This window comes from Metarhizium acridum (assembly GCF_019434415.1).
Source record: "Metarhizium acridum strain ARSEF 324 chromosome Unknown scaffold_31, whole genome shotgun sequence".
NCBI classification, from domain to species: Eukaryota; Fungi; Ascomycota; class Sordariomycetes; order Hypocreales; family Clavicipitaceae; genus Metarhizium; species Metarhizium acridum.
The window spans coordinates 360739-375657 of record NW_027094018.1 but is presented as its reverse complement, the minus strand read 5'-3'; the positions used below and the strand labels follow the sequence as shown (position 1 = coordinate 375657).

Below are 14919 nucleotides of genomic sequence, written 5' to 3'. Positions count from 1 at the left end.
AAATGGACACATATGCATCCACTCTTGTCGCTGAGCTTCTCCATCGCTACAAATGGGGGGCTACCACCCACTCAAACTTGGAACCCTCTTGCATGACGGGAGGTATAAAATACTACACAAATTAGGATGGGGGGGTTATTCCACCGTGTGGGCTGCAAGAGACCGCAGGTAGTGTATTGGGCCTAGTATAACCGCTCTCGCCAAATCGGTCACTAACTCTGCAGTCAGAGCTAACATCTACGTGGCTATCAAAATCTCAATATCTGAGCAAAGAAACGATGAACATAATCAAGAATATCGCGTCTTGAAGACACTAGCATCAGTCAAAAGGAATTCTCATCTCATGGGGATGCTTGATGAATTTGACGTTGAAGGTCCCAACGGGAAGCACAAATGTCTCGTTCTCGAGCTGCTGGGACCCTGTATTCCGGATATAATTGAATCGCGCTTTTCAGATGGCAGACTTCCTGAGCATCTGGCCAAGACCATTGCCGAACAATCTCTACGCGGCCTAAAAACACTACATGAACAAGGCATTGCCCATGGAGGCAAGTTGCGTCGGCATTACTTGCATTCCAAAGGAGGCTAATCACCATTAATTAGATCTCCATGTCCGGAATCTGGCTGTCATGATGCCATTTCCCGTGGATGACATGCCAGAAGAGGTCTTCATTGACATGCTTGGCAAGCCAAAAATCGGGCCTGTGCAGAAGGTAGGCGGCCAAACTCTTGAACCCGGCGTGCCGCAGTACATTGTCCAGTCGGCCGCATATTCAGGGATGCCTTTGAATCCTTTGAGAGGTATTGAAACTGTCGACTTTGGCCAGTCTTTTCTTCCCGCGTTCGCCCCCGGGACTCTCCGTACCCCGCTAGCAGTCCGTCCACCGGAAGTCTTGTTCAGCAGCGATCCGTTAGATTTTCGCGTTGATTTATGGAGTATGGGCTGCATGGTTGGTTGGACACTGTGTCATTGCAACTTTGTGGATCAACTGCTGACGACTGTCCCAGCTTTTCGAGCTTTTTGTTGGCCAACCTCCTTTTGATGGGCCTCCCAGCACGCCGGAGGTCTTGGTGAGACAGATGGAGGAAACGGCAAGTGACGAGCTACCTGAGCGCTGGAGAGGTCTAATCAATACCGGCGCTGAGACGAAAACAGCTGGGTCATCACTACAAAGCTGGTGTGAGGACATGTATTTGGACAATGAGCGGAAAAGTGACTTGACAATGGAGGACATCAGGGTCCTCGGCCGGCTCATTGCAAAGCTTTTGTATTTCGAGCCGAGAAGGAGAGCGCCTGCAAGCGAGATTCTGAGCGATAGTTGGTTTAGTACAGGTCGCATATGAGGCGGCAGCTCTTAGGCTCCTCATTTACAGGAAATAGAGTGGGAGCGGAAAATACTTGACTAGATTAAGTATGTAGCTATCGCGCTGTATGTTGTAATATATTAGCGTATAGGTTTTTTTTGGATAAATATCTTCTACTATAGATTACAGGTCTCATTATTTATGAGTTTGTTACTCTGTCTAGTTGATTTTATGTATGTTTGTAGATATGATCTGAAACTATCTTTTTTAAGTCCTCATCCTCTCGCCTATGTGTTCCCATGAAGGCTATTCGCCAGGAGAGCGTAGAAACGTCGACTCTGTTAAAACGCCAAGCACGCCTTATCCATATGCATAAACTGAACTGACGAAGGAAGAAAACGATTACACAGTACATGGGAAACTCACAAGGCATTTTTCCTTGGCCAAAAATGATATGTCCATAAATATCTATATGGTACTGGGCGGTAGTCGCGGAACAATTTTGCGTCGTTCTATCGGAGTTTCTTCACTAGATGTACTGTGAACACGTTCAAGTCCAGTCAGTGCCCCGATGACCGCACACATAATCACCGATGTCTCTGTACAAGACGGCTCACGGCCGGGCGGGAAAAGTGGTTCCGGTTCCGGAACGAGGCGAGGGCGAAGCGTCAAGTCGGAGGGCTCACTTTATTTCATTAATGATAGCCTGTTCGTACCTCCTCACTGAGCTTAAAATGTCTGCAGTTTGTTTACTGCCTCGTCCCACACGGACGCACACTCGTGAATTTGAGCCCACTGTTGATCACTGAAATCCTCGCTCCGCAGCCCTACCTCATCCCACTCGTTACGTTGACGTTGATAGTATTCGTCTTTGCCCCTTATTGCATCATCTCGTGGAGTCAAGCCATGCTTGTCAAGAGCGTGGGGGTTTGCTCCGGCCTCAAGCCATGCACCAAGCGGACCAACGGATGCTGAACGTGCTGAAAGATGCAACGGTGTCTCTCCCCGGCGTTTGCCTTCTCCATGTCAGCCGCTCCATCGAGGAGCATCTTGGTGATCGTTTCAGAATAGAGCTGAGCGGCATAGTGCAAGCAGTATCCCCGCGGTTGGTCGTGGCATCGACATTGGCCCCTGCATCGAGAAGTAGTGAATTAAATCTTCGCTGACCTGTTTTTGCGCGGCCAAGTGCAACGGCGTCAATCCTTGGCTTTGGTATCTGGTATGAGCTACACCCGTTCCCGGACGCCATCTTTAACCGCTATATGTAGGGCAGTCATGCCATCATCCGAACGCGCGGTTACATCAGCGCCTTTCCGCAACATGTATTCGACCATGTCGTCATACCCTCCAGCGATTAGCAGAGGCGTTTGCGCGGCTTTCGTGCTCGCTTTGATGTCCGCCCCCGCCTCCAGGAGGAGCTTTAGAATCGCAGAGCCGGCTCCTCGCCTCGCGGCAGTAAAGGGTTGTTTCTCCCTCCGCATTAACGACCTTCGCATCTGAGCCTGCGTCCAATAAAAGCTTTGTGATGTCTTGGTGACCTCCCCCAGCTGCCCAGTGCAAAAGCGTATTGTCATTATAACCTCTGACAGGTATAGCAGAGCCTGCAGCAATCAATATTTGACGGCCTCGACATTCCCGGATTTGACTGCATCTAATATTGGTGTTTCGTTCTTGACGTCGGCGACGGAAGAATCAGCACCGGCATCTGGAAGGATTTTTACAAGACGAGCGTTGTTCTCTTCCCGAGAGCTGGCTACATGCAATGCCGTTGCATTTGTGTTTGGATTGACGGCCTGGACATTGGTGCCTTGCTGGATTAGGCGATGAACCTGATCGTTATCGCCCCCAATGCTGCCACGAAGATTTGTGGGATAGTGGCATTGGGAGTCCGGGGAGATGGTATCGTAGGCGAATGAGACGTATATATAGCCAAAAAAGCCTCTTGAGCATTCAAACATGGAAACCTGGCTTGTATTTGTAAAATGTCTAATACCGATCGCGAGAGTGTGTCGAGTATGTTGACGTTTTGAACGTGGCAAGTTTCAATGTTGGCCCTGCACATGCGCAGCTGGTTCGTTGGCAACGCCTCGGCACTTGCTTTGCATCTTGATTTTGGCACCTGCATCTTGGCACCTGCACGGTGGTTCCTTCCTTGTAACATCATGACGGAAAAACTGCATTCAGAGACTTTCCCACCAGACTTGATTTAAAAAGGACGGAGCATCATCAATTAGCTGAGATGGCCACCCGACCAGACGTTTCCCCCTTTTCTGGACTTGGATCAAGCTTGGCGTGATGTGCCTTTCTTGCTGCTACCAATCCCGTATTTGCCATGGCTCGGAACATTTTATTCCACAACAGACCTCGATTATTCGAATCAGCCGCTCAAGACGCAAATAAATTTCCTCTTGCTGCCCAACGCAATGTGCTGCAGAGCAGTTAAGACACAGATTGTGGGATTAGGGGGACTCGATTCAAACTGCAGTCAGGCATCATCTTCGCCTACACAGAGATGGCCTCTGCATCGTTCTGCCGCGGAATCGTGGGTGAAGTCTTGAAATGCCTGGCTATTCGTGTGTGAGGATCACATTCTTCCCAAACTCGCCGCTGGTTCTTGACCTGAAGCAGCTCCCAAAATTGTGGGAAGAGGGCTTTGAACAAGCTGTGGCAGCTAAAGTAGATGACTAAAGGCAGAGCTCCAATCACTCTTTAACAAGGAACTCTGAAGAGCTCAGAATATACAATTTACTTTGACTGCCAATGACATAAGATGGCCAGCCGGTCAATTGGTGGATGGAAGACGCCTATCTGAATCCGCGACAGGTACTCTTAGTATTCACACTTTGAGCCTAATACTTTCAATCAAAATAAACATTTCGAATTACTACTATCCAAGCATGTCTGTCTCATCCATTTTTGTCATGGCGCTGACGCAACTGAGCCAAGGTCACCACGTTGGGTACTCGTTTCAAAGGGATTGAAAATCTTTAACAAGGAAAGGCTAAGAAATCTCAAATAACGGGAAAATTATAAGAAGGTTCAAGATGACCGCAAAGAACGTAAATAATAGTACAAGGTAGTTAGATACTAGAGTTACTCTAATCGTATGTAATGTGTAGGTGGGTCTTGCTATGTAAGATAGGTATACTCATCGACGCATTGTTTGTATTGTGTTTGTTGTAGTTTGGGGGAGACGTCTGAAACGCCCTTTCACAGACCATCCTAGGCAAAGTGATGAGGAAAATTTGGTAAACAGCACGACATTCAACGTGCACGTTGCTCTGTTCAGCTGACTGACACCATCTAATAAGTACCACGCTTAACGGCATCAATCAGCCAAAGGTTCTCTTATCCTGTCAATAACAACTACATTGCCGTATTAGCTATACATGTACCAACGATTTTTTACGTCCCGTTTGCGACGTGGAAAAAACTCCATATTGGCTATAGACGGCGAATATATTCGGTTTCCTAGCTTTGGTGCACCCGCCACGCCTTGAATTCCTCTTCCGATATGTGTCTCAGACTATTCACCTCGGCAGGCTTGCCTCTCAATGCACTCTGGGCAATTTCAACGGCCTGCATAATCTGGCCCTTGCCCGACAGAGCATAGGTAGCAGTCTCAGCCGTCACCTTGACGATGCCAATCCGGGGATCATTTTCGGACGCATCATGGACCCCGTCGCCCAAGTCGCCGAGCCACGCCTTGAGAGTAGGGCTGTAGTACTTCTTGACGGCATCGCGGTCGGTAATGATGGACGCGTGGCCCGAGACCGAGGCCCATTCGCCCGTGGCATTGAGGAAAGCCATGTTGACGTCCGGGTCGCCGGCGACGTCGTCCGTCTTGCCCGACTCGGTGTTGGTGTGGAAGATCAAGTCGACTCCGTTGTTCTCTGTTCCCGCCAAGGCCATGCAGCGGGAGACCAAGCGGCTGGAGCCGGCTGATCGCGTAGTCATCATGCCATACTTGCAGTTTGTGATGAACTTTCCCAGGTCTACAACCTTGGTGCGCACATCGGGGTCCTCCTTGTTCGCCTTGGTGTACGGGTCGGCGGGCTTGTCGCCGGTAGAAGTGTTGGAGAATGACATGATGAAATTGATTTTGGGCAATAATGGAAAAGTATTGAGGCTTATTACTTTCATTAGAGCGCGGGTGCGTGTTTCTTAAGTAGCGACGTATGGCTATGGATGACATCATGGAAAACGGTGAATGACGCAGATGATGCGGGCGCAAATGACGGGATACATGTGTCACCGGCAGATTTGCAACTCAGATCCAGCTTGTCGCAGATCGGGATTGGAACTGCCCATCCGAATTCTGGGGATCCTCACTTCCAAATTGACCTTGGTTCTCACGTTATGTGACGAGTGTTATTTGCGTGGTTATATGCAATAGTGGATGGGGAACTTGGGCATTACGGCTTCGGCTTTGCAGCGCAAACACTATCCTATATAACCTTCAAATACTTTACTTAGACTTGGTAGCATATGTTAAATGTCATCTACGAGATCTGTTGAATCGAAGCGGCCCTGACATTGGAAAAGAGATGGCTCATCTCAATTGCTAGAGTTTCAATACTAGGAGTGGTTATACATGGATTCTATCCACTAGCTAACTAATGAAGAAACATGAAAAAAAACGACAAGAAGGGAAATCTCGAATTTCTATAGTCCGCGAATGATTATCTATTATTCTATTCCTATTGCTTGTGAAGTGTAGATATAGAATTCTCTGCAATCAAGACCGCATGATACAGCGGGACGCGTCGATAATTAAATGGAAACTAAACCGTTAAAGAGCAAGGCGAGAAATCAAGGAACAGTTGAGATCCAACAACAGTTGCACAAGCAAATTTGTAACCATGTCATTGTCTGCGTCATTGCCCCCTCGGCTTGTATTTCTCCACATCACCAACTTCAACCCAATCTCTCGAGTCAGTATCGCTCAGGGACAATTTAGAGACAATTACGGAGTACGGACTGGCAATCCGTAAATGGAAATAGGGTAGGTGCGACCCCTGACCGGCTTGGCCCGTCTTGGGCTCCGTGGAAGATGAGCCAGGCCTGACCGACCAGTTGTCTTGAACGACAGGCCAGGGCGGTCCTAGCCTGTGTGAGCGCATGACAGTCTGACAAGACACATAAGTCTACTCCGTTCCCGGTATTGCCTCTCCGCATCAATCTACATCACCGCCGCTTCTTGGCAGAGGTACCCGCTCCATTACCTCTTCCTCTCGCCCTGGATAAGTAGACACGTGGTAGCAGATATTTTGACGACGTGCGCTTGTGGAAGAGGACTTGGCTAGTTTGCTCGAGAACGAATACAGTATGGTTGGTTGGACTGCTTATGTTACACAGAGCACGGCCAGTTATTTCCCTCCCCGTCATGAAATGACGCAGCAAGGTCATGACCCTGCATAAACGGAAATGAAGGCCAGGTAGCACCGGTTGATGTAACATGCAGTGCTGCATTGACGTAGCCGCAATGGCTTTTTTAAAACGATGTTTAAACCTTTCCCCCCAATAAGGAAAATGCTGTATCGCAATGGCTTCCCACCCCCCGTTGTAAGTTAGTTTTGACTTGTGACAATGGCCGCTTGACGATTCGTCCAGGCCGGGATTGAATCAGGTTTGCAGTAGGCTACTCGCTTGAGCAAAAAAGGGCTGGCTGAGTAGTTTCTTGGCAAGGCATTTGCAACCCATCTGAAAAGCAAGCTGTTGAGCACCCACTTCATGACTACAGCCTTTCTCTACTCCGCAAAAGGGGAGGTAAGAGGTATTCGACGAGACCTGGTATCTAGCTATGGCTCTCTGTTATGATATATCGGTGTATGCCTAGTACGTAAGTATATTTTGCCCCAGACTGTACGTCTTCCCGAGCCTCAAGAATGCACGAACTTGGTTACTTTGCTTCTTGTACATGCGACACTGGATGCATACCACCTGTCGAGTCAGGACATCGAACGCATAATGTCAGAGTCATACTAAGAATCAGGGTTGCACTGACCAGGAGCCAATCACGGCGAGTTTATATTATAGCAAGATGTGTTGTTTTCCTTACCCACAGATACCCAACTACATCCTACTGCAGTGCGCGGCATTCGGGCTTTTACGGGGCATGCAGGTCCTCTTTTAACCAAACATCCAACTACTGTTGTAGTCTTCTCCGAAGGGGCTTCATCTATTAAACGAGTACTAGCTGTAAGCTGTATTATTTGAAGAGAAGTCAGGTTACGGCATCGTTCGAGAGGAACTGGAACGCTACAAAGACCTTGATATTGAGAATCGAGAAAGGACTCCAAAGGAGGGTCTGCAGGGCGTCACCTCACCCATCACGCAGAATGAGTCTCCCATTGAGAGATAACACATCCAAACGACGGCACGAGTCATCTAGCATTCATCAAGACATGCATGCAGAATACGTGCCATACATGACACAATAACGGAAAGAGCCCGACCATTGGGTTCTACGCTTCGTGACGTCGAGGCCTTTCTGCAAGCCACCCTGTCAGAAACACTCATGCCACAGTCATCACAAAGAGACGTCGGCCAGAGGCGGCTCTCTCGCCGTCGGCTTCATCTCCGAAAGCGTGAGAAACGAAAGCTCACCTGAAGGCTCGAGCCCTTGAAAACGTATTTAAAGCCCATCATGTCCTTCTCTTTTATCCCTCTCCAGGCAAAGACAAACCTTGAATCAAGCCAATATACACTCATACCTACTATTCCAACACTAGCCTTTGTTTCTTCGTGACAAAACAAACAGCCATGAAGGTCTTTGGATTCCTGACCGCTCTGTTGGCAACGGCCAGCGCTGCTTCGGTTATCTCCCCGGAAGAGAAGGCAGACTGGGAGGGCTGCACCAACGATTTGATATCCGCTTACAACCGCGGCGCCGCCGGAGACAAGACCTCGTGCGTTTTCTGGGAGTGCCTTCACAAAAACGCCGACAAGTACCACCGTGGCGGCGGCATCGCCGCCCTCTCCAACATCATCACCCCAGTTTGCCTTCCCGTTATCGCCTGGCCGGTACGTTGAGCAACCCGATACGCGAGCTGAATCTTTCTCATCTGTCCCGAAAATGAACACGACTAACCTCATCCACAGTGGGATCCGCACACCGCGCCTAAGCCGAGTTGGCAGGAAGTTGAAGACTGGCGCACCTGCACTCGAGACCTCATCAAGACCTTTGACAGCCCAACCAGCGGTAATGAAGCGGCATGCAGGATGTGGGCCTGCCTTCATAACAACGTTAGCAAGTATAATCGCGGAGGGATCGTCACTCAATCCTCCAAGCTGCTCACTCCGCTCTGCAACTTCAAGGGGCTCATACCGGTACGTATAACGACCAGAATGGCGGGAACCGTGTGGGATGTGCCTACTAACAGTGATCAATAGGACTGGAATTAATAGCATGCCAGTAAGAGCGTGCTAGTCACTGGGGGCTAAAAGGTGACGGGGTGACGGTACAGGCGAAGATGGTATTTGCCAACAAGGGACGGGGTTCGGTGCAGGTTTTCTGCTGTGGCAGTTTTCCCGGCACACTGTGTGCAAATGCAGAACCGCTGGTCAAATTATTTAGAGAGTTAATTTACCTGTTTACCATTTGCTGTTGCTTTTCACATTTTTGGCTTGTGGATCCAGACCGTAGCGTTGTGATGCTTGGTAGTTCGTAATGTAAAAAATAAACAAACTACCATTGTTTCTGCCAAATTCGCTTTTTGATATTCGAAAAGTCAGTATACGTACGGAATCTTACCACATTATATTGGAGCATGCTACCATATGGAAGAACAATCTCTCGGTTTTAGACAAGTGTGTTTTGGCCTCTAATAACGTGATATGTGTTATAGATGCTTGAGTAGCATGCAATCAGAAGTTCTGGTGTAAATCAAGAAACCTGCCTATCTAATCTGTTCTCAATCGAATAGAAGCTCGGAATATCGCTGTTTCGCTTCTTTAGGATCCCAGTCTACAATACGCCTTTCTTCCATCTTCCTCTCTACAAACGGTTCCATAGCCTCCCTCTCCATGTCATTTAGCAAGTGGACTCTTGTTTTCCACAAGCCACTCTTTACAATATCGTCTCCACGAGCGCCAAAGAATCGCTCGTCCAGAAATTTCCAGTACATGGCGTCAAACGCCCAACTCTTCCTGGCCGCGTAGCTTAGGAAAAAGCGACCCGTCTCCCAGCTTTCCCGCATATACCTGGACAGTGGCTGCGGCCAATGGCTCGACTCTGTTGTGTTTGCTTCTGCTTTTTCCAACGCCACCAGCCAAGTCTTCAAACGCACGCCGTACGTGTTGACCCAGTCGTCCATTCCAGCGGACCACATCTCGGCGGCTTCAATGAGGAGCCACCAAGGCGGATCTAGAATGAACTGTGTCGGCGCAGCGTAGGTGAATTCCCAGTCAATAAGGGCGGCAATATCATCTGATTCAGTCAGGAGAATGTTGCCGGCTCGAAAATCATCGCCCCAAAGCTGGAAAGAGTGTGTGCCAGGAGGAGCGGGACACAAGGTAGAGGGTAGAATCTTGGATGACTGAGCCGACCAGCTGTCTTGTTGAAAACCAAAGGTAGAGAGCTTGCCTTGTTTTGCTAGCCTGCGAAATATTTGTCGAGCCACATACTTGTTTCGACAGTCGTCCTCTGAGTTGACGACGTCGTTGTGCTGAAATATGAGTTGCCCAATGTGCATCTCGGCCAAGGCCGTATACCATGCGTCGGCAGTCTCGTATGTCTTGTGCCGTGGTGGGAGAATCGCGCGGGGAATGTTGGCAAGGCGAACCATGTCCGTCATATTATGGGTAATTGGCCGGCGAGCAACTTCATAAATGCCTTTCTCGTCCTCAATGACGGAGCCAATCCGAGGAAAGGTGAGCCGTGAAAGCTGTAGAAGACAATGAGCCACTTGGTACCGGATAGTTTCTAAGGTAGACGGCGCAACGTTCGGATCCAACACGTGAGGCGCTGATGGATCTTAGCTCGGTCTAGGTAACCTCGCTGACATGCTGCCTCGATTCTCAACATAGGATGACATACGGGCCGACGGGAGAATCATGGCCGTAGAAATGAACTTTTGGGGCGGGAAGCTTTGTGTTTTGGGAAATAAGAGCGGCTGTGGCAGCTTCTTGAGCCGTCTTTTCTTCTGGGAACTGAACAAGACTCGGGCATGGGAGTCGAACCATGATATCGGGTGTAGTTTGAGACAGGCGTATTCTGTAGAGTATGTTGAAACCGCCGAGGATCAATGGTGATATCGAGGCTGCTGATGTTCCGAATTTTTCTTCTGCGAGTTCTTCCACCTTGCGGCAGGTGTCCTTGAGCTGCAATTGTTTCACCGCTGCATCAGAGTCCTCCTCATTTTTGTCCATACGAGTTTGTCCAGCTCCTCTTGCCCGTCGTACAATATGAGAGAGCCCAGCGAGCAGGGTGGGAGTTGTGGTAAGAGTTATTCATTGCATTGGCTAAGTGGGTGCTCCGCGACGAGGCTGTGGCGGGGTTTATGTGCATTGCTGTCTACATATGTACCAGACTCTGTATATATCTTGGTGTGTTGGGTCAAACCCTAGTCCTTGCACCGTCTGACATGATGGCAATCGAGTGAATGCAGACCACCACAGAACTCCCATTTGCTCGGTACGTCGATACTTCCCTGCCTCTGATATGCAGTGAATACCTTTCGTCTCAGACACGACTCTTCCAAGTACTCAGAACCCACCGGGTCGCGATCAATATTATTGCAAGTCCACCAACGTCCCACCGACAGTTTTTGCGCTGTTATCTGTCGCAGGCTCATAACCGTATGGGCCAGTCACGGTGGGCTCTGGCGCGCGCGATATTGCCGCTGAAGTTTGTAGCGACGATTCGGACATAGGCTTATTAGTCAAAGTAGGATTGATTCAAATGGTGGTGGTGATTGAAGGGGAAGCTCGACATACGTGCTGTGCTGTTGGTAAGCATACTAACGCCGCGACAAATCAAAGGCCAATGTGAGTATCATGCACTTGTAATCAGAGATTCGCCTTCTCACCTTTTTACAACTCCTCTCACCAAAAAAAGCTTATAAACCAGGTTCTCAGCATTCCGCAAAGTATTTAGAACAATTACCGGGCTCCCGACAGACTGATGGACAAGAGGAGCTCTTCCAGACTTGGTCGGTACAGCTTCCCATGACATCTTCAGTTGCATCAGGCTCTCACAACTCATTGCCCGCGACAACTCAGAGAGCAGAGTCGTATATGAAAACCATGTGCCCATTTTCTGCCTGAAAAGAGCCGTGGCTGGTGCGTAAAGCCGAAATGAGATTTATTTCTCAACAAAAGCGTAGTGTAACTGCGTTCCTCCAGTATCCTGTGTTGCCATCTCAATGGCAATGGGCCAATCTTAGATGACCAATGTCCAACCTTGTGTATGGGCTGGTTCATGATGGCAGTCAGACGTGCAAGAAATTAGGCGGCCATATTTACGCAAGGTTAGATGAAAGTTCTTGGCCCCAACTGCCAGCTGCTTTATGTAGATATCTAATTATCTTTGGGGATGAAAGGAGGCCTACTTAACCAATCTTTGCCGAATATCTTGACGCTTTTTCTGGACCAGAGCACTTCTATATGGCGTTTTAGATCAGTCAGTAGATGACAGGCTGACCACGACTCTTGCTAATTCTTCTCGGGCCTGTCATACCCTTATTTTGTCATCGAAGTATATGCCATTATTCCCTCCAGGAGCAAAGCTGGAATTTGATCTTTGGGATTCAACATCACGACATGTTGTACCGGCTAAAAGATGGCATTTCTTCTAGGCTGACAGCTACTTTTGGAAGACCCTCGCGAGATATCTCACGACGTGATTACTTACGCCGGTAAGCGACAGACAAACTTATTGCTAATAGACTGGCTCTTAATCTTTTACACAAAGGGGTGGAATCCAACAAGAATTAACTTTTGTAAAACACTAATCTGCCCTGTAAACAGTAGGCTTATCATTGCGGGGCCTCCAAGCAGTACCATATTATGCTCCCTTTAATGACAACCTGATCATGACACTCATTATAAGATGGTAATGGAGATATTAAAATAGAACTGTGGAAATTAGGCCAGGAATGCTTTACCAAACCAGCTGGGTTCATCAAGCGCGTTTGGTGCCCGGGCTGAAGTATCCAAATTGCCTACCTACCAATCAATCAACGCTGAGCTAGATACAAAACATCTCATGCCTCATCGGGAAGCGCTCTGCAATGTCCGGTAGGATGGTCCTATGCGATTTATCAGCATTTGTACCGAATATTGGGAATGATGGTATTATGGGGAGTCCTAACCGGCCCAAGAAGACAGTGGCAAGGTCTGTCACAAGGATGGGCACGATCACATGCCTTGCCCTCACATTCGGGCTATTTGATCAACATATCTATTAGCTTAGTCTTTTAAGCATAAAAAAGCGTGTCTTTGTAATAAACGCACCCGGCCTGTTATATCGAATGGGCAGAATCTATGAGATCCCATAGGCGCCATTGCTACATCAGGGAGATCTTTCTGCCAGATATCCCGGTAATTGATTGCTAAAATGCAAGGTAACACTGCAACGATGGCCAAGAATTTCTTCATCTTTCTTTTGTAATGAATCAGTTGTATGAGAAGTCAAGAGCTGGGTTTCAGTTGAATGTACAAAAGCCACTATAGTTGGCGAGATGTCTGCTATCAATACCAAGACGAAAGGAGGATGATCTCATCAGGAAGATCTTGTCCAAGGGACTCTGCCGTCTTATATGTTTACTTTGTGCTGACTTGTCCGTATTGCGTTTCTTGTTTGGCCGCTCATATGTCAGTGAACCTTGATAGCCAGATTTATTATGACATCTCATTGCATGCCCATCACATCTCATGGCGCAAGCTCACACAAATGTGAGAAAGCCAACAATCAATAAACCCATTACATTGGTTAGAGTTGAAAAACGGCTGGCTTGAGCTGAAACCGAGACAAGCTTTCCCTGCCGACATGACAGAGAGACTAGCTGCCGCGGACAACTTCCGAAGAGCTATCCCGGCCTCGTCAACATGTGGCGGCATAATTGCTAGTAACAGTGTTTGTTCTGTGATGTTTTTCACCAATCAGGCCAGGACACGACCACCGTAGCCTTCATGGCTGACTTGCATTTTGCAGATGCTTGTACGACCACACCGGCATGCAGTCATGGGAAGGAACTACAATGCCGAGGGGCCGAATAACTACATAACCTTTCTTTGATGCCGGACCCTGGAGTTTACGGCATTTACTACAGGTTTTTGCCTCTAATGGCGGCATTTGGAGTTGAATAATATGTGGACACTGCTTGGTTCTAAGATTTAAGAGGTCTCCAAGGTATCCTATCTTAGAATTTCTATAACATTCCTTATTTGTCGAATTCTGTGGTATTGCGTGGTAGAACGTCAATGCAGTACCGAGTAACGTGTTAACCCCCCATATCTTCAGTCCACACCCCTTCTTCGAAAAGGCGTGAATGAGGCTGTCAGTAGCCTTGAGCACGAAGTCGTACGTTTTTTAGCCCCGAGTCTGAAACTTTAGGTACAAGAACAGTCCGCTGCACTGTCTACAAGTGCAAAAACAGCAAGAGTCCCCCCCAAGGCTTAGCAAGAAAAGAACTTAAGGCTCCTCTGTTAATTGCGTAAAAAAACTGTTGAACGCTACAGCGGAGAAAATAGCCTTGAGATGAGAGGCCTACGTTTATTTTGCAGGATAGAGATACGAGCGATGTAGGCTATTTACGGAAGGCGCAGGCTGGTGTCTGCAAATGATATGGCATCGTGTTCAACTAAAAACAACTATGTGAATGGAGTTGACAAGGGGTATCAATAACGGTCAGACTCTATAATAGGCGGAAGACGGCGACTGATACATGGGCACCCGGGTGCCCAAATAGACTAGCGCACCCAGGTGCCCAAATTATGTCAGCACTCCTCTAGCGCTGGGACAGACCCGCAAGACCCGGCTGGAAGATCATTTCAACTAGTTACTCTCTCCAGTTTAATCTACAACTTGACAACAATGCAATCCTCCGTCGCGCTATTCGCTGAGTGCAAAGCTTGTTGCTCATTACTGTCTACCTCTATTCTCTTCCATATTTCTTTCATTCCTCTTCTCTTGTTAGCCAAAGGATGATCACCCATCTCCCGAGCGACCTGGGCTTCAATCCGCTCATCTTCCTGGTTGCTCCAGTCTAGATACGCCATCATTTCCTCTTTCGTCCATTCTCTGGACCCTGTCGCAGTGACGCGATGCTTCGACATTTGTTTGTAGTCCAAGCACCACTCGTAACTCCGCTTGTCGTATCTTTGTGGGAGCCCCATCGCTTTGCGATATTGCTGGTTGGTCTTGATGCTGCCAGCAGGTTGCGCAGCGTACCACGCATTTCTAGCAGCTACATATCTCTCATAAATGGCACCCGGGGAATCGTACCGCGGCTCTTCCAAGGTGACACCAGACAAAGACTGGACTTGCTCAACCGTTGGCCCTTCAACGGTCAACATTGGCGGACTGCCGGGCGCGTTGTTTGATGTGGCAAGCGACCCCAAGTCAGTCGACGTATTAAATCTCATGAGAGGAGATGAACGGATGGGTGG

At 48.4% G+C, this 14919-nt stretch overlaps 5 protein-coding genes across 5 annotated transcripts; 3 read left to right on the top strand and 2 right to left on the bottom strand.

Moving 5' to 3' along the window:
- Window positions 1-52: 52 nt before the first annotated feature.
- On the top strand, window positions 53-589 carry J3458_004961 (uncharacterized protein; the record flags this gene model as incomplete). Its single annotated transcript, XM_066118523.1, has 2 exons — window positions 53-168; window positions 229-589. 2 exons carry the CDS (start codon window positions 53-55, stop codon window positions 587-589), a joined length of 477 nt encoding a protein of 158 aa, XP_065976043.1.
- Window positions 590-629: 40 nt separating this feature from the next.
- J3458_004960 (uncharacterized protein) lies at window positions 630-1344 on the top strand (the record flags this gene model as incomplete). Its single annotated transcript, XM_007810453.2, has 2 exons — window positions 630-950; window positions 1009-1344. 2 exons carry the CDS (start codon window positions 630-632, stop codon window positions 1342-1344), a joined length of 657 nt encoding a protein of 218 aa, XP_007808644.2.
- A 3009-nt stretch (window positions 1345-4353) lies between these two features.
- Window positions 4354-5479, bottom strand: J3458_004959 (uncharacterized protein). The gene has a single exon (XM_007810452.2). The coding sequence runs from the start codon at window positions 5446-5448 to the stop codon at window positions 4777-4779; it is 672 nt and encodes a 223-aa protein (XP_007808643.2). The 5' UTR covers window positions 5449-5479; the 3' UTR covers window positions 4354-4776.
- A 2591-nt stretch (window positions 5480-8070) lies between these two features.
- J3458_004958 (uncharacterized protein) lies at window positions 8071-8759 on the top strand (the record flags this gene model as incomplete). The annotated part of the gene is made up of 3 exons (XM_007810451.2): window positions 8071-8331; window positions 8410-8637; window positions 8701-8759. 3 exons carry the CDS (start codon window positions 8071-8073, stop codon window positions 8710-8712), a joined length of 501 nt encoding a protein of 166 aa, XP_007808642.1. The 3' UTR covers window positions 8713-8759.
- A 462-nt stretch (window positions 8760-9221) lies between these two features.
- On the bottom strand, window positions 9222-10677 carry J3458_004957 (uncharacterized protein; the record flags this gene model as incomplete). The annotated part of the gene is made up of 3 exons (XM_007810450.2): window positions 9222-10193; window positions 10264-10273; window positions 10346-10677. The coding sequence occupies 3 exons, from the start codon at window positions 10675-10677 to the stop codon at window positions 9222-9224; spliced, it is 1314 nt and encodes a 437-aa protein (XP_007808641.2).
- Window positions 10678-14919: the final 4242 nt, after the last annotated feature.

Bases quoted from the DNA above. Each gene is read 5' to 3' on its own strand.
- J3458_004959 (XM_007810452.2), bottom strand. From the start codon at position 5,448: ATGAAAGTAATAAGCCTCAATACTTTTCCATTATTGCCCAAAATCAAT.